This window comes from Limanda limanda, chromosome 3 (assembly GCF_963576545.1).
Source record: "Limanda limanda chromosome 3, fLimLim1.1, whole genome shotgun sequence".
Taxonomy (NCBI): domain Eukaryota; kingdom Metazoa; phylum Chordata; class Actinopteri; order Pleuronectiformes; family Pleuronectidae; genus Limanda; species Limanda limanda.
Genome location: NC_083638.1, coordinates 19800750 through 19820646, shown reverse-complemented (window position 1 = coordinate 19820646; position 19897 = coordinate 19800750). Strand labels below are relative to the sequence as shown.

Below are 19897 nucleotides of genomic sequence, written 5' to 3'. Positions count from 1 at the left end.
AGCTAAAATAGGTTTTGGGCAATTTTATCCCATGGTCAAAACAAATGCAAGCAACAGCTGGTGTAGCAGGCAACATAGCAGCAGAGAACCAACCAGGCAGTTATTCTAACCATCTCAGCTTCACAGACATGTCCTATTTATAAAGGAACAGGTTTTCCCATGGGAAGTGAGGAGAGGGAAGCCACATATCAACACAACCCTTGCATTCATCAGGAACCAAGGATGGTATAGGGGCATACTGTGCTTAAGCAGGAGTGCAAGTCATCATACAGTTTGTCCTAGGATAAGTGCTTCTGGATGCAAGGGACCGTTTCTTTATTTGCCTTTGTCCTTATCTTTCCCTGTTGAAAGCACAGTAGCAACACAAAACTAATTTCTCCCATGGTAGACAATCAATGAACCGTAACATGTAAAATCATAGGCGGAAATAAAGAAAGCCAAACAGAAAACAGCAGGTCTCTCCCCTTTGGTTAGACGGCTGCACAGCTCAGCCCTAATCAACGCAACTTAAGCCGCACCGCACCGCCCCCCTGTGAAACCAGATCTATTTTCCATCCTGAGGATATGACGTACAAGCTGAGGGGCCACCGAATGCTAGACGAATGACTGTTCAGTGACACGTGCAAGACCTCAGAGGAAACAGGCAGGTACAACAAAAACAAGGTGATGGACCAGCATCCTGCCTTTAGCCCCGTTCACAGATAGATTCCAACTCCATGTAACACTTAACAGGAATAAATTGATGTAGAATATTAATGAATGAATGGGTGTATCTGGTACACAGAAATAATCAGACACACCTGGTCAGTGCCTGTAAATAAGAAGCTTTTAGATAAATTGTTGAATAAAATAATTGAGGCTGCCTCAAGAGTAATGAGTAATAATCTTAATATATAACCTGCCGTATGTGATGTGCTCTTTTGATTCTAATCTTTTAGTGTGGGCATGTTTAAGATTATAGAGATGTTCAAACTGATTTCAGCTCCTGCTATTGTAGTCTGAGCCCAACGTAAGTTATAAAACCACATCAAACCTGTAGGTACATTAAATACAGATGCACAATTCCCCAATATGTAGCAAAAGTAATGGCAATTGGTAGATAAAGCAAATTCTAAATGATAATGTATTGGATTTTGATGCATGATCATGGTGGATGTTTGCTCCGCATGCCAAGTATCTGGTTTGATATGGGCTTCTCTCAGAAAATGTCTTATATTTAAGAGGTTTCGGCATCAACTCAAGATGCATCAGGGCAATATTAATGCATTTACCATCCATTAAATGCAATCAGACTTCTTCCAATGCTTTAATGTGCTGCGATATGAAAGTTGAACATCTTTTCCTGCGTCGGAAGACAATAGGCTGCATGTCATGGCTGTTGACTGGTAATACTACATTCAGGGAGGGGGAGAAATAAATGACTTGGAGTTAGACATGAGTTGTCTAAAATATCACTGTGTTCAAAGGTTTCTATGGAGTCTCATGTGTTATCGGTGCAAAGCACCTCCGGAGGCAGCAGGGGGGGGAGACACATCTTCAAAGAGCTTTTCTCCTGGATAGTCAGATGGTTTTTTCCAAAAGCATTCCCCAATTCACTGTTCATGTTTCGAAATTCAACCTTTCTATTACTGAATAACGTAGTCTAAAAGATGCTCATTAAGTTGAAAAGAAGCGGCCGTTTGAATAAACTAATTCACATGATTATTTTCATAGATTTTCTCCCGACATGTTTCACTATGTAAGACTGAGTTTTGGTGAGGGCCCTACAGAAGGTCTGATAGAGAAAGAAGTCTGCATTGGCTGCTAGCTTGACTTTAATAGAGTCATCCTTAACATATCCTAATGCACAATGCTGAGCACAGCAGTAAGAGCAGACCCAGCACGGGCACACCACCATGCCAAGTCTAAGGGCTGCTCCATTTTAGAGGATTTTCAACTCTTGACCGATTTAAAAAAACATGGGAGACCACAGACAAAATGACAGATTAAACCGATTTTTTATCTATAATCTTCCGAACACACCCTGGACAATTTGGCAAGAAAGTCAGACCACACACTTGGCATTTGTAGGAAGCAATTTCAGTGGTGATTTCTAGATCCTTGAAATCTCACAGAAACGTGACTTTAGACCCACGTCTTGTGTTTTGTTTTGCAGTGAAAATGAATGTAGTCATGGCCGAGTAGCCCCTGCAATTGTGGCAAGGGGCTAGTCTGGTCTAAAATCAGACCCAATTATCATCTCATGTGCGGCAGCCTAAACTGCAAGTATGATTTTCAGCAACAGCCACATAAGACTCAAACAAGCAGAAATAGTGGTAAAACTTTGTTTCTCCTCTCAGCCTGAAGCTCCCACTATATTTTACTGCTCCTTTGTGGATTAGTTCTGGCCAATGAAAGCATGTTTTTCCCTGGTCAACAAGTTCAACAGTTTGTCCCCTTGACCCAAACGGTTGCCTCCCTGCTCTCATCCATCTCTCTCTTTTCTTCTCTCTCGGTTTGTTTCTCTTTCACCCACAAAGAGGCTGAGGCACAAGCCAATTAGCAGAGGTAATGTAAAGACGATGCATGGCCAGATTCCAAGGCGGCTTGCTGATGTTCAGAAAAACTCCTTAAAAATTGGAAGAGGAGTTGGGTCTTCTATTGCGATAGGGTTAGGGCTAATGTAAGGACAGAGAAAATATAACCCATAATTATCTCCACTGACATCTCTACTGCGCGTATACAAATTCGATACTAATCTTTTTTCAAGATAACAACCATGTTTCTAAAGATGTAATTTTCCTTTAATCTGCAGGTCTCCAAAGTGTTTTCTTTTTACTTCTTTATCTCAACTGAAAAATAAATACAGAGCAGACACAAGTCCTATTATTTGCAAGAAGGGTCGTGGTAGAGCAGAGAAATGCTCTCTTTTCCATTTTCATGCCCATTATCTTACACACACAAACACAAATTATCCTCTAAACTAGGGTTGTGCTGATAGGCAATAGAAGCGAGGACCGCCGAAGGTCAGAGCGATCAGCGATTGCTGATGGCTTACCCAAAATATCAAGAAAATGTTTGTTGTTTTCCCATTCCCATTTTGAATTATTAGTAGGGCCTAGAAATCATTTTGATTTATTTGCCCCTCATAGTTTCATTTTGGCACCCCCTCTACAGTCCACACAAACATCCTGTCACCAAAATACGCCTGTGCACACAGTCCCGAGGTTGCAAAAGAGAAGAGGGATGTTTTTATTAACTGTTAAATGCAAACGTTTCCACCACAGTGACGCCTCAATGAGAGCCGGTGTAGACAGTGTGTGTCATACTAAAAGCCCATTAAAGAGGGAACATCATATGATTAATTGAAACATTTCATCTCTCGTCCAAGAGGCTTCCAAGTTCCCCTGGTCTTGTTATTAAGGAAAAGATTCATAACTCGTGGCCACGACTTATCATCTCGTGCCCACGCGTCGTAATTCGCAGAAGTATAAACCAGGCTTTACACAGGCCTCCCCTACAATTGTCGTGAGCTCAGTCACAAACACAGACTGACCCCATTGTGACTCCATGGTGGAAGAACAGAGCCTCACTGCACGTCTCTTCCAGGAAATGTAATTCCTCACACTCCCTCAGCACACTGCATTATTCAGTAGAACACATAGGCAGCGTAGCACAGGCAGCACTTGCACTCTGATCTGCCCAGACCTCAGATTAACGATACAAGGCTTCGGACATGTTTTACAGATGTACACCACTTAATGTGTTGACAAAGAGCCAGAGTTCAAAAAACAATTTAGTTTATTCCCAAGATGGACTGTGCTTCTTTGACTTATTTTCAAATCATTGGCAAAAGCTGTATCTCAGCTGTGGGCTTAGGATGAAAAAAAAACATTCCTCAGGGTATAGTAAATAATTAGATAACTAATTATATGAATACAAAGCTAGAAATGGAAGCCAACCCACAGTTTACGAAAACAACTAGTAACTGATTCTGAATTATCATTCATGTAACAACCAATCCACCAAAAATAGCCTTGACAACAAACTGTCCTTCCATGTAGTGGGCCAGCTTTGTAGCTTTTTGCCATTTTCAAGGGGAAATCATATAAACTGTCCTTCAACATCTCACCCAGATATTTATTTTTGCTAAAATTGCAACAGTGACTCAGTGACTATCTTGAATACAGAGCTGATTTGGGGATTTGAAGCATTTTCTACAGTTTTTAGTTTCTTCTTGTTGAGCTACCAAGTGAGACAGGCTTCGTTTATTGTGAAGCAATCATATCACAGCAGACTATGTTACTGCAATGGCTCACTGTGTTATTATCATGTATGTTGTAGAGTTATTCAAACTAAATTTGTAACATAACAGAAAATGTGCAGCTATTTTACTAATAGATTCCTCATCTACTCTGATCAATACTGCAGCTTCAGTTATTCCTACCAGTAACAACACAAAGCAATATTGTATGAAAACAATTTGACCATGTGCACAACACAAGCTAAATCATTTGTTGCTAAAAACACGAAGCAGTGACACAGACTGATACCAAATCAGTTGGAGAGGCCAAATTCACATGTGAGCACCAGCTGCTTCCACTTCATATCCAAGATTAAGTTTAAAACTACAAGAACTGCACTGTTAATTTGTCACAGCATCAAATGTTCTCTTCTCTTGTTAATACAATACAACATGATATAAACAGTACAATTTAAAAAGCCCATGATTCATAATTCAGATGCTTGCTAACAAAAAGACTACAAGCCATAACAAGCTTCTTAGTCCACATAAATACCTTCCATCTGCTACAATCATTTTTGACTGACTTTATTTTTGTTACAAACATTGGACAACCAAAATTGGACAGAATTCGATATGACCCGATTTATATATTTCTATTTTAAAAAACTAACACGACAATACAGTTAATAAGATAAACATGGTTTTTGAGGACTAGAATAACATTTCTTCCAGCAGTGCATTAGTAATGAATAATGATAATACACATTAATATTTGCAAAACGATACATTTAAAAACTTCAACTTGAATGAATGCAATTAATGTTTAATTTTCAAGTTGGCGCCGTTATTTAGCTCAGAGAGTTCCAGCTAAGCTGACTGTGCAAATATGGCTGGAACACCGCGCGTGGCCATTGGCCAGAAGCGCGTAAACTGAAGGAGCAATCTGTCAAACGTATTAGTTTGAGGGGCAGATAGATATGAGGTATCCACAAACCACTGAACATTACTGGCTTACAAACATTTAATGCTGCGCACATAACCAAGTGCACACAAACACAAATGGACATATGAAAATCAAAACAGCTGACATTAGAGCTAGTTGACCTTGAACTAGTGTGAGCTCTCTTGTATTTCAAGCTGTCCCTATTTCATTCTGGCTGTCTATGTGCTTCACCATCTATAGAAGTCAAAGCACACTGGCCGGTGTCCCATGAGCTATTTTAAGCAACTCTTCACTCTCAGCCACAGCAACGCTGTGCCCCTCACCGTATGCTTTGCATTCTTCCGTCTGCGAGGGGCTACCAACTAGAGGGGGACAACATTTTCACAAACCTTTTTTTCGTGTCATTAGTATTTTGTAATCGAATATTTGTCCTGACAGGAGACTTGCATCTAAAATGATTCCAAATATTCACTTCTTTTCGTTACAGAACTATAACTGGTCAAATATACTGGTATTTGATTTCTGCTATTGGTATAACTTTATTACAAAGTTACTATAAAAACTATGCATCAGCTTTGTTTTGTCTGAACACACCATAATCTACCAAATGATGATATAAAGTAAAGATCATTTGTTTATTTTACTTCTGTATGTAAAGTGTTGCTACTCATTTATGTAAAATACCTTCCATCTGTGACCAGTTGAACATACAAATATACACATTTTCACTGCACCTGCTATTTTGGACATCAAATATATATCAAAATATATACTAGTGCAAGGGATGTATAAGCAGACAGGTATCATTATGATCCTGGACTCTCACATCGGCTATTGTACTGACGTATTTATTTTTATCAAAATACAAAACCATGTTAGACTTGGAAGAAATTGCTGGTCACCAAAGCTCCGGCTTGACAGTGCTGACAAAGAGCTGAAGCAGCTGCACGGCTCACTTCCTCCCCGTCTAAAGTAGAACAAAGTACGACAGCTCTATTTTGAGCAACTTCCTGAAACAAAGTGCATTTAGACGATATTCACAAGAAAACCTTGATCAATGTGTGAGAAAAGAGAAAGCCATCATTCTGTGTCATTGACGAGTATTTCATAAAACTGTGACCAAGGTAGGGGCAAAGCAAGTGTTGTTTACTCAATTTAGTGAAAAAAAAGCAACAGTAAATACAAATAAAGATTAAAGTCAAATCATCCATTATCAACAACAGTTTTTTTTTATTCCCTGTGGACCGTGCTGCTTCACTGGCTGAACGTTCAGGCGGTGAGAATTATTCAAATGCCATGTAAATTCTTTTCACTGAAACAGGTAGCACTGACCTGAATAAATCCTGTTCCAGTCTCCTAAGCCTCAGGAAGACACATGTTCACTAACAATCTGCACCAAAAAAATCTATCAAATGAACCTCATCTTTTTTTATTTTCAAACAAAAATCTCTTCATTTGCTTCTTCAATGCTGTGGAAACTGTGTACAAAACCCTGACACAGTACTTATATAAAATAATCTTACATTCTAAAGCTACATCTAGAGATGACTTGACAGATCTCGCAGCATATTATGTTATAATCTTCTACTAAACAGAAAAAGAAAAAACACACTGGGTCACAGCTATGTCTCTTCTGTGATTAAAGCACAGGTGAAACATGAGGCATTTAAGATCCAGTTTTCTCGGAGTACAAATTAGAAGGAAGCATATCTACTGTGTCGGATGGAAACTTTAATGAAACCTGCACAGACGGGCACTGTATGGGATTGTTGTTTGATTTGGATGAATACGCCCTTTTTCCAATGGGCTCCATATAGCACACTTTAACTGTGGTTTAGGCGTGATCGTGTGTTTTTACACTATATCATTACAGCAGTGGGTGACCAGCAGGGGAGCAGCAGAATACAGGAATCCTGACTGTATGTATGGTGGATAAATATTTACTGTTAAGTGTTCATTACTTTCCAGCGTTCATTACTGGAAAAATAAAAGCAAGACATAAGGACATACAGTTACTGAGTCAGCTAAAAATATGACTTGGTTGAATCACTACTGCTAGAGAGGGAACACCAGCTGGCAAGGTTGGAATTAAAACTATTTACCATCCAGTAGTAGGGTTGGGCGATACAACGATGAAGGTAATAATTGAAAAATAACTAGAAATATAAAGACATGGTCGAGATACGTCAATAGAACTCATTCCATCCATGCTTTGACAGACTACCCGAACAGCCAATGATAATGGATAATAGAGCGTCGGAGTAGCAGTTGGCAGCAGCACACATGCTAATGTCTGGGCTACCGCAGCCGTGCACTACTACGTCAGGAGTGGCATTGAGATAAAAGAGAAAATAACGACGACCCAAACAACAGCTTTAGGGAAGAAAACACAACAACGGACACAGCCCAAGGCTTAAAAGACGAGGACATTGTTTAAAAGGAGGGTCAGAGGAATTCATTGGTGTGGAGAGATTTTGGCTATTTAAAGTCTGACAAGGAGCAGAGAAGTGTGTACTGCACATTGTGTCAAATTGTCGGTGTTTCCTGTTAATTATCTTGACAGCCTGCCATATTCTGATTTGTCGCACCAGCTTCATAATGAACCAACACATTTTTCCATTATGACATAAGAGATCTGTAACTTGGTATGCAACGCAATTTGGAGCCCCATACGCAAATTGGTGTGCTCATTCGCGCATCCGTAACATTTTTAACTTTCACGCAGACAGTCGGACGTCATAGTTTCAGCAGCAGTTTTGGCATGCAATGCATTTCTTTCTCTCACTTAAAATCTAGTCTTTCATTCTTTAGTCTGTGAACTGCACATGCACCCTATGTTATCACCATAGAATGATTTAATTGTAAAAATGTAAGGATATAGTAAATGCAAAATGGTCTTCATTATATTGACTAATCATATTAAAGTCTCTGTGCAAATAGAGTAAAGGGTACAGTGAACTGATCACTCTGGCCTCTTACACTCCAGTTGCCATTTGAGTCTTGTTTTGCTACTAGGGGTGTCACGATACCAAAAATTCAGTAGTCGGTGCCAATACCAGTAAAATAACACGATTCTCGATGACAATTTCGATACCACGGTAAAAAAAAAAGTGCATTATTTGGATGTTGTTAATGTCATATACGGTAATTCAATGTGCTTGCGCTGCGCATATACTGAGGGTTATACGGTAGTTGCGGTCGCATGTGAGTGACGCTTTGTTGTGAGACACGTTATGCATTAAATGATACATCTGCCTCACGCCGGGTTTACACCGGACGCTGAAGCGATGCCAAAGCGACTCGTAAGCGCAGGACCAAGCCTAAAATAACAGCTGGCTCCCATCCACTCCCATGCGCCGCTTCAGCTTCCGGTGTAAACAACCATGTGCCGGCGCGCTAAGGATTAGCGCGGAGCGGCGGCGTTGCTTCCGTGTCCGGTGTAAACCCGGCGTCAAACGCAAAATACTTCCATACACGACTCTTTGTGCCTTTTTAATAAACAAGTCGAGGTGGGGCGAACGCTGCAGCCGCAGTTGCCGTCTTGGTTTTCAGAATGTAAACGTCGACTGGGGCAGCACCGATGCTAATGCTAAGTTGCTAACAGCTGCTGGCATCGAAGCTGACGGTGCCTACGGTACTTCAAAAACTTTGGCATCGGCATCGTTTTGTTATGTTAGTATCGAAAGGTATCGTAGGTATCGGTTCTCGTGACATCCCTATTTGCTACACAAAGCATAACACTCCTCGCAAAACACCAACAGTTATCTATCCTGCCAGTTTTCCTTGTGCACATGCAAGACCAGCAGAAACAAAGGCATCCTCCTAACATATACATTAGGTATTGTATCTACAGCCATGTCAGACCCCACAGCCGGTAACAGTATACTTGTGTGTTAAATGGCTTTCTGTATTTCCTCTCCCAATCGTTCTTGACTGAATCAAATTGTGCACTGTATGTAGTTGAGTCAGTCTGGCATTTGTCTGTTTTTCTCTCTCATGGTTTGTGTAAATTCTTATAATTCTTGAGGCTAAATTTGCTTTATGCCAAACATACCTGAAATGTTCACAAAATTAAATGAATATATTTTCTACTGTTCTTTTGAAGTCGTGCAAAATATTTTTTTCTCTCAGGCAGCAACAATGACTGTGAACCCTGCTAATAAAAAACACTGCAGGGTCAGATATTTTTCAGCATGTGGTATGTGGGTCCTGAATAGGCAGGATGTTGTGCAGTATGGGAGACATTTCCTTGTTTTGCCAGAGGAAGGATATTTTTTAACCTGGCTGTGGTGGTCTGGACACCAACAGAGACTAACATTTGTTTTATATGCACTGAACTCAAACTTGCCATGTTACAAACTCTTGTTTTGCACTCACCTATAGTACCGAGACTGGAGGTAAGTGGAGCACACCGCTTTGGACACGTGACTTGCGGAGCCAAAATCGATCACCTTCACTCTGTAGGGTTGCCTCACTGGGTCCACCAGCATTATGTTCTCTGGCTTGAGGTCTGCATGAATTAGACCCATGCTCTTCAGCTTTTTCAGAGCTGTAGCTACCTGCTGTAACACAGGTCTGATCACTTTCAGGGACAGGGGGCTGAACTTATTCTGCTTCAGGAAATCGTACAGGTTCTGCTCGAGCATCTCAAACACCAGGCAGGTGTGACTGCGGTGCTGGAAGCATTCAAAGGCTCGCACCAGATTGTGCTCATCTGCATTCTCCCCACTCAGACGAGCAAGGATGCCGACTTCGATTTGACCCTGCCGTGCGTATGAAGGGTGGTTCTTCAGGATCTTCACAGCCACAACCTCCCCTGTGCCCCTTTTCCAGCACTTTACAACCTGGCCGAATGTGCCACGTCCCAAGAAATCCAGCACTTCATAAGTATTCTTCATCGAACACAGGACTTCGTGATGTACCACCTGATAGTCCCCATCTCCTCCTCCTGCTCCTCCCGTTGCACCAACACCCCCTGGGCCTACAACCTGTTTGGGGGGGCCCCCTCCAACCACCACAGCCGCAGGCGCGGTCACGGCTGCGTTCCCCACATTCGTCGTTTGCAACATGGCGGGCAACATTGACAGTTCTTCCACAATCTGCATGGTGCTCCCTCGATTATCCAGTTCCTCACTTTTACGTTTCAGTCCACATCGCTGCAAGCTCTCAGCTGAGTTCAAACCTCCACAGTTCTCTTCTCTGTCACCCTCCTCCTCTCCACCTCCCTCGCTTCCTCCACTGCAGCCTTCTCCCCTTCCCCCTCCTCCTGCTCCTGTTGCTCCACTGCTGCCCCCACTTGCTGCGTCAACCCCTGCGTCCTTCCGCTGCCGAGCCGCAGCCGGGCCTCCTCCTCTTTTACTGGGCTGCTGTCTCTGTACCCCACGCACCACCACTGTCTGCAGCGGGTACTCGCGTCCTCCACGTACTTTCACACCCACTGCAAAGTCTCGGTTCACAAACAAGTGGGCTTGTTTTGTTGGGTGCACGATGCCAAGGTTTCTGCTGTTCAGATAAGTCTGCGGGTGTGCCCTCTCATGGTACACACAGCTGCTGGGCTCAACTTTGAGTTTCTTCACACTGCTAAAGGCACTTGTCTGGGTTTGATAAATGTGTGGTGGGTAGACCAAGACTTGTGAGGCCATACCTGCAGATGAAGACAAACAAAACAACATGTCATTAGTTTGGATGCTCAACAAAAACAAGACAGAACCATTTTAACGTGATGTACAAAGAATGGTGCATTTTAAAAGAACAACAATAACAACTGGAGCCCCACTAATAAATCAGTTATAATAATAATTTGGTCCAATATAAGCCTTTCACAGACGTTACGGCGTCTGTGCATGTCTACGCTGATGAGCACCAATATAAAAAGCTTTTTTTGTAAAGAACAATGCAAAAAAATATACTCATTTGTGTTTCCTTATTCAATGGTTGCACAAGTTTATGATTGAACAGTAAAACTCTTACAAAAAGTAAAATTTTTACATTTCTTTCTCACAAGAGTTTGTTAACCACATTTTAGGAATCTTTGACATTTTCTTCTTTAGATCTGCTGACTTATAGTATTAACATATTTTTTTTACTCCCTATATCCGTATTGGCCGCTGAAAATCCATGAGTCTTGTTCTAAGAAGAACTGTGGACCACAATAACATGTGACTTCAATGGTGAAAAACAATTGAAAAATCAAAACTATAGTTGATTTATTACACCCCAAATACTGACAGAACTGATCCAATCATGTTGTAAATATAAATACGTGATGACCTCACAGATTGTGGTGCCAAACTAACATCCGACCACCTGTCACCCAGGCATTTGTTAAATGTATCAGAGCAAGAGTGCATGTTGAGGTGGAGTGCTCGAAAACACCTTCACCAATTCTGCCCTATACTCTGCCATCCTACCCACACCTCCACACAGCTGATGACTAACTTCTCAAAGGTTTGCCTGACCTTTTCCTGCCATTTCCATGCATCCTACTGCAGGTCTCTAGGCAACCAATGAAGATGGAGAGAGAATAGAGAGACAGACAAAGAGAGAAAGAAAAATAACTAACAAAGCATCATCAGGCAAAATGACTTAAGATATGGTTCTTTCTTCCCTCTGCTTCTATTACATGTGGATAAAACAACTCATGCTCATTGAGAAATCTTGCTAAAATATTCTGAGACTCAATCGCTGTGTAGCAGAAAAGGAGCAGTGAAGTGGCATGAATTTCAGCAACCTAAAAGCACAAACCGTTTGTGTGCAACACTGGAGTCAATGACCTAATTTCATTCTGAGGCACATTTACTGAGATACAAGCAGCTTTTCCCTAAAGGTCCCATACTTTAATCAATAGTGATTTTGCAGACCCATGTTTATCTGCATAAAAACCTAATTTGACAACATTTAATTGTTCTGTGTTTTGTGTATTAACAAGTTTTACTAGTACAAACATCATTTTGATGTCCCCATTTCCCCAATTCATTAAAACAAAAATCAGTTTCTAAAAGTCTTTCAATAAGGACAAGCAAATGTGACGGGTGTAGTCTGTTGGTGGCTCTGTGGAGTCTCCTAAAATAAATACCCCTGATGGAAAACACACTTATTTTGTGATAACAGACGCTGTGAGCCACCCTCTGTGACTCTATTCTGAGCAGCAAGATAAGGTCAAACAATCCCTAGACAGCTCCATGCAAAATCACACCCAGTGTTACTATTTGGCGGCACTGCTGATCATCTTCTCACTTAGAAACAATCTATAAAATGATCAACAGCACAGCTCTTTTGGTTGGGATTAAAAACTAAATAAGAGGTTATCCATCAGGCAATTAAACTTAAGGTGGACTGAAAGTCAACTTCAGTCTCACAGCTTGTTATTCAGCCCAAAAGCATTTGTATTAGTGCTCATAGGAATGTAAATGAGCACTTTTTAATGACTATGGTAAAGGAGTTTGCATGTTGTTCCTGTGCCAGCATGGCCACAGTGTACAGTCTAAAAACATGTGTGCTGTGTGTGCGTTGGGATTTCCTTTAATTGTTTAATTGGGACTGTTTCTAACACATCCTTAAGTTATGGTGTCATACGTAATGGGATTTTCAAAATAAAGTTACTGAGACAGACATCAGTGCACAGCCAGATGGACAGACAAACTTACATACGTTTTATAAATGAAACGCACTACATGTGTACTGAGTGTTTACTCTGCTTCCGAAATAGATGTTAATTGTCTGGTCTGGAGATATAGTCTGTCTCGTGGCAGAGTCCCAAGACAGAGGCAGGCTGCACTCTCACCAACTCATCAATTAGGGCGTCTAGAATTTGAATACAACAATAGTGTTACACAACACCCAATTTCAATTTAGAACCAAAACTAAGTTGGGTATGACTTTATTTCCCTGGCCACAAAAATACAATCACCAAATCAAAGGAAAATACAAGTCTGACACAAAGATATGAAGTAGGCTGCCTTTGTTGCTTCGAAGCCAAACGCATGGCAGCTGCTACTATTATTACCATCTGGAGCCAGATACTGACTTGGTCAGCCACGAGGCTCCTCCTGTAGTGTCGCATTACATTCTTCAAAGCTGCAAAACCTTTCCAGAAACCTTGAGCTGCTAAGTAATTGCTCACAGTTGAACCTTTGACCCTGGCCTACTCAAAATTAAATTGAGAAGAAAATAAACACTAGCCACCTGTCTGCAATGAACAAATGGTACCGACTGATGAACCAAAAGTGCCTTTAGGCAAAGAAATGATGGTGATGATGGTGGTGAGAGGACAAACAGGTGATGACAGTCACAGCATGTTATGAGTAGGGGACAAAAACAATAATTGAAGCACTCTCTCCACCACAATTTCTTCCTAACAGGGCAAAACAAATACATGGTCTGATCTACAGTAGAATGTTATGTTTCTATTCAAATGTCACTGAAGATGATTTAAAAAAGCATACAACATACAATACAAAAGTGTGTATGAGCATGTTTCCACAAACTACAAATGTTCCCCTTAATACTGGTCTTACTCAAAATCACTTAAATTGTGAATGAGGGAAGGACAGCAATGATTTGTTTGTGACAGGACCAACAACCCAAAACTGCACTACTGTGCTGTATACACACAGACCCATGCCCCAGGTCAGTAAGTCAGTGAGGAGGTGTAGAAACTGTTCATGGTCATGTGGCTTGACCTCACAGTGAAACAGTGTGGCTGCTAGTAGTTCAGCTTTCACTCTGGAACATGTGAGCTATATATGTGTCATCCTTCAGCATATTAAAACAGACACATTGAGCATTCACACTTAGTCATAGGTCAGATAATCAAAATGATAACATCACTTTGCATCATCAATTCTGTCTGTAGATAAAGCTAACAGCATACAAAAAACAAATGCATAAAAATGTCTGGGTCCAGACGATAAATAAAAAGTTTTCTTTAAAAAAGACACGTGATCATTTTGGAGTGGACTAACCGAATTTCCACAAATATGCCAAAAATCTGACCATTACCGGGAACACACGATTCAAGTAAAAATGAAAGCCAAGACTAATTCAATTCAGAATTGAGATCACAATTTTTTTTCCACCCCCATGATCCTCAGGGGCTTTTTAAATGATTGCAGTCCATGTCATCTTCATTCAGACAGTAAAAGCACAAATGCTTAGCATACAGTTAAAGATTGCTCATTTGGAGATATTTCATCTGTCATAGTTGGACAGGTCACCAGGAGCACAAGCAGAAATACTACCCACTCTAATGAAATGGCTGTTACAGCTTCTCTTTTGCGAGGTGTCACAGACAAACTTATATAGTTATAAAGTCAAGCGATAGTGATGGTAATGCTACTCACAGTTGGTTTTCCAAGTCTGATTCAGTGAGTCTTGACTGGATACAAGTCTTGCAAGTTTACAACTGCTCACAGAAGTAGGTTGCCCAAAACAGAGACAATCTGCAGTGTCTGTCTCCTCAGAGTGGGGAAAGCCTCTGGACTAAAGTTTATAGACCCAGAGGGGGGTTGTTTTACTTATGTCTGGAGCTCCTCGTTGGTTTATAGCTCAACGACTTTGTGTTGCAAGTTGTCAGGTACTTCGGATGGTTCCACATTAAAGTTTTCAGTTGTTTCTTTTCTTTTCAGGACCTGACACCTCTCACCAAACGCCTGAGGGAGTTTTGCAAACACCAGTATTCTGCCATAGAAGTGACAGCAGAGTCTTTTTCTTGCAGGCAGAGCAGGAAAATAGATGCCGAGCTGCAATGATAGCAATCCCTTCTTCCTATCCAACTTGGCAGCAATCACATGCAGAGATGTTCTTACTTGACTCTTAAACCATTAACTGACAGATAACTGTTTGCCATTAACTAAGCCAAACCTCTTTCTAATTTCGGTTGTAGGTAAGACTTTCGTTTATTGCAGTAAAAGGTCATGTGCTGAGATAAGATTTTTTTGTATTTTAGACTTTCTTGTAAATGAATATGGTCAGAAGGATCCCCCCTCATAATTTAGGTCTACTCTGTGTTCGACTAGCCACTGTAAATAGCCAATACACTGTACAGTTGACTATTATGCTGAGGGGATTCTGAATGAACAAATATTGTCTCTTATTGGCCACAAGAATATTGGGATCAGAGGCGGAAAAATATATGTAGGTAAAGTTTCACTATGAGGAAAATGTGTCTCAGCCAGAGAACCATACCCAATAGACTTGACACCAAAATCACACTCGCTTAGAAATTAAATTATCTGTTTTCCATTCAAAGCCATTAATCTATCAGATCTATCGCACATTCATTAACAGCTGTCACCAAATAGCACACCGTGAAATGCTATACACCCAAACATATTGATCAGCAGTTTTGATGACACAAGCTTACATTTCTCACTAAAAAGCACATGAGCTCGGCAGCAGAGTGAGACGTTTGACTTGAAAACCAGATAGTGTTTTTTTTCCTCACCAGTAGCTGAACTAAAGCATCTGCTGTTTCTTTAAAACCTATGGCTCTGACAGGATGGCTGAATGCTGGAACAGGGGGGAAGATTCTCCACTCATCACTTTTGTGATTGATGCTAATTATGGCACAACATCATCTTTTCTTCACAACCTAAACTCTCAATCATTCTGTTTTGTTCCCTGAGTCATGTCTGTGTGAACACCTCAGGATGACTTTACCAGGAACCCAGTCTTTAGGGTGGCCAGTCTGGCCACAATGCAAGACAGATAACCAGCTAACCCAAGTGCAGCGAATCTGTGCAGCAGGACATCACATGATAGCACATTCCACCAAAGTGTTGCCTCCACATCTCAGTTAACATCCAGCACTGCCCTGCGTGTATCAATCACTGTATGGGAAAACACGTTTCAAACATTTATTTACTGGCCTTGTTGTGCCGAGTCTCTTGTATTACAGTTATCATTATAACTTGGAACCTTGCTCATGTGGCCTTGCTACTGATAAGCTGAGGAATGCGACACACACATACAGCGGAACCGAGTGGCTACGCAAAGGGGAAACCACAAAAACACTGCAGTAGTGTATTTATGGTGTTGTCTGAAAGGGTACACTGTTTTCTCAAATGATGCCAGGCAGCAGATTCCATACCACCAATGTTTCAGAAACCTGAACACCAATTCATCTCTACTCACAAGAATGTATGTATATGTTATGTCATTGTGACTAAGACAACCAATGCAGTTATCTCTATTGTCCTTGTGTTCCAGGCAAAGAAATAACAGGTAAAGATGAAAGGCAGTACTAGCTGGTCCAGTAATCAACGACAACTCTTGAAAAAAAGCAAACCGAGCTGCCATGACAGCTGCCTAACCAACCCAGTCAAAACTTCCATTCTGTGACTGATTTGCCTCATATTTTTTGCCTAAGCTGAAAAATTCCCCAACCCCCACATTGTGGTACATCTTTGTGACATCTTTGATCTTTGTGATATTACTACAATCATACAGGACCCACGTACATGCTGGGGAAAGTACACGACTTTAAGGTACTTGTCCACCATCTGAAGCTAAGAATTCTCTTTCTGGTTTCACAATTATAAAAACATGTGTGTTTGAGTGAACAGGAAGTCAAAGTGGTAGTTCCCCTGTCATAAATATCAGGTACTGCAGTCTGCAGACTATGTTGTCACCTACAATTATAAAAGGGCTACGTCTGTTTTGCTAGTAGGTGGTGTTGATGTCCAAACCCTTGCATTGAAGCTCAACTAATAACTCTATATATTCTTTTCAACTTGGTTTCCACTTGGTTATGAGTCACATGAATGTGCTCGTTATGCATAAACATACACTGTTGTTAAACATGATTTGCTAATATATTTGACATAGTGAGTTTAATATTTGCACTTTACCCTGAGCTTCTTCCGAGTGAAGCATGAATAGGTAAACAAGGCAGAGAAGTGCTGCACAGTAAGAGTGCTATAATAAAGTCAACACCCTGTCTATAAGCCATAAAAATAACAGGTACTGCAGACTATGTTGCCTACAATTATGCATGGGCTACTTCTGTTTTGCCTGTGGGTGGGGATAATGTCCAAACCCTCCCATTGGAGCTCAACTATTAACTCTATACATCCTTTTCAGCGTGAAACCACCACCTTCATGGTGGTCAAGGACCAAGTCAATGAATACAGCCATGTTAGCTGTGATTAACTTGACTTTAGATCTAAATGTATTACCATTGTAATTCACCAACTGGTGTGAGGTGGAAGGTAAAAGCAAGAAAATTATGAAAATATAATTTTATGAAGGCACATTTATAGCTGCATTGACCCAACAACTAACTTATCATAGAACCAACTATAGTGACAAAAATATTCATCAATATTATCTGGTACTTACAACACTGATCGACATTTAGCCGAAAAGAAATGCTTAGTTTTTCACCCTGAAAGAGGTTTGCCATCACCAAAGCAAACACGGGTTAAGGATCTGCTGAGCCCCTTAAGTGTCATGACAGTTTCAAACAGGTGTTAAGGACACATTGTATTGGTGCCCTTCCTCCCAGTTCGGGTTAGGGTTAGGCTTACCGTCTATTTTATTCTTTCTCTAATGTTTTTTTCCCACTTGTTTAAAATATATTTCTAATCTGTGTGATCTTCAAATTGCCTTCTTAATATTTCTTGTTGTTGTCTGCTTTCTAACTGTCTCCCTTTCATTTTCTTAAACTTGTGAAGCACCTTGGAACTGTGTTTTAAACGGCGACGTACAAATACATTTTTTTGTACTACTATAGTACATATTGTTCATTTATCCATTTTTCAAGGTTATCGTCACATATGCTGCCTCCCACATTTTTCAATGGGTGATGACGTGAATTCAAAGGTCCGTTAAGTTTTAACCAGCTGGGATGGTTCCGCGATGTTTGAGCCAAGCGTTATCTAACATGTGTGATGGATTAGAACAGCACTCACGAGTTCAGCCGATCGCTCCGTGTTTCCCATGTACGGTCCCGGCCTCTCATGACACAGGGTTCTCTCATGATTTAAACATGTTCGAACACACGTCGACGGGTCGCCGTGACAACACCGACCTAACAAACACTCCTGTTAATGATTAGCACCAACGTCACCGCCGCCGCAGCTGTTGTTGCCCATGATGATCAAAGAACGAGTCGATGACTTCAGCGACGTGTCGTCACAGTGAGCTGAAGACAGAGGCTGCTGCTGAACAGAGCCCGGAGCTCGCTAGCTAAGTTTGTGGCTAAGTTATGACTTCGTATTACGTCACGTTCAAACTATCGTGTCAAAGCTTCGGCCGAACACGCATGACGCCATTGACAGACAGGCTCCCACCGCGGAACACTCACCTTCACATAGAGTCACTATAAGTATCATCCAGGGCTTCTCTGGACATGTTATGGACTTATAGATCCACACCATGCACAGTTCGCCTGCACTGCTGCCATCTTGTCCTGGACGACAGGAAGGGAGAGCTCGCTCTCGGCAACGCCACCATCTCCCACATTCTTAAACACTAGATAACTCCGTGACCGTCTGGAAGCACCGCACCGGGCCCGGCTCGCAGCTACGCACTTCAGATTCGTCTCCTTGCTCTCAGGGCGCCGCAGCCCATTTCCGAGGGGGTGTCCGGACCCCGTCTATACCCGAGGTTCTGCGGCCCTGCCACACGCCGACATGTCCCTTTTCCTACAGAGACCCAGAGCGAATGTTTGTGAACTGACGGCATCGGCCAGACCCGAGGAGTCGAGCACCGAGCACGTGCACCCGCAAGGATTCAGGATCCACAGTGGCACGTACACTAATACGTGCATGTGCAATACAGCAGCCTGCACAGGATTATACATATATTATATGATGATAATATTAACTTGTGTTTATATTCACTCACTCAACTATTTCTTTGACATATTTGTATTTCAATAAAGAAAGTAAAGATTTACCTTGTGAATGGAATTGAAAATTAATGAGATGTACATTCGACTTGTGAATGGAACACATTCATGTTGTAGATCTACTCACCTGAAGCTGAGGGTGAAAAAAACCACTTAGTATGACAACCACATCCACTGGAAGTTGTGCTTTTGAAGCCTTTATAGGTGATAACAACGAGAGCTTAGGGCATTGAGTGAATGAGAAAATTGTGAATTATTATTTTACATGCATATACATGATAGGAAGTAGATTCTATAGAGATTCCACATATAGATGGTAAAACATAATTAAACTCTTTAAACATACAAATGTAGTTTTTTTTAACATGATCAACACTGTGATTTTCACACAGTCAAAATATATCTTACTTCATGGAAGTTTAAAGTCACAATTGTTGTTTCAAGACACTGTATTTCGCTGTTTAGTCAATACAGAAGTTTATTATCAATGGTCTACTCTAGAACAACGGAATGGGGACATTTTGACAACTGAGATCATCTACCTATACCAGAGAACATCCTGTACAATGAAGGACCTGGATTGAACATGATGCATGATGCATGATGACGTGAAATGGAATTTGTTTGGCTCTTTTAACTAGATTTATCAAGAATTTCCTTTAAAGACAAAGGGGAAGTTGGCCCTAACCGTTTATTTTCCAGAAAAGATAGAAGTTCACAGGAATTTCCCTGCTCAAATACTGACATCTGTTTCCCATTCGACCTTTGAAAATGCAGTGGAAGTACTCAATGAAGTCAGTGTGTACAACCAGCACTAATTCATTTTCTGTCTTCAGTGTCAACAACAGAGTGTTACTAAGGAAATTATTGGCAAGGT

General features: G+C 41.1%; 1 protein-coding gene across 2 annotated transcripts in view; it reads right to left on the bottom strand.

Moving 5' to 3' along the window:
* hipk3b (homeodomain interacting protein kinase 3b) overlaps window positions 1–18813 on the bottom strand; it is a 37271-nt gene extending 18458 nt beyond the window's left edge. The window contains exons 1-2 of one of the 2 annotated variants that reach the window (XM_061067540.1): window positions 18475–18813; window positions 9546–10812 (exon numbers count right to left, since the gene is read on the bottom strand). In XM_061067540.1, coding sequence (XP_060923523.1) covers window positions 9546–10812; window positions 18475–18547 — 1340 coding nt within the window. In that variant the 5' untranslated portion in view covers window positions 18548–18813. Of the gene's footprint in view, window positions 1–9545; window positions 10813–18079; window positions 18133–18474 lie in introns of those variants that run through there. The other variant, XM_061067542.1, reaches the window with a different exon arrangement.
* Between the last annotated feature and the right edge of the window lie 1084 nt (window positions 18814–19897).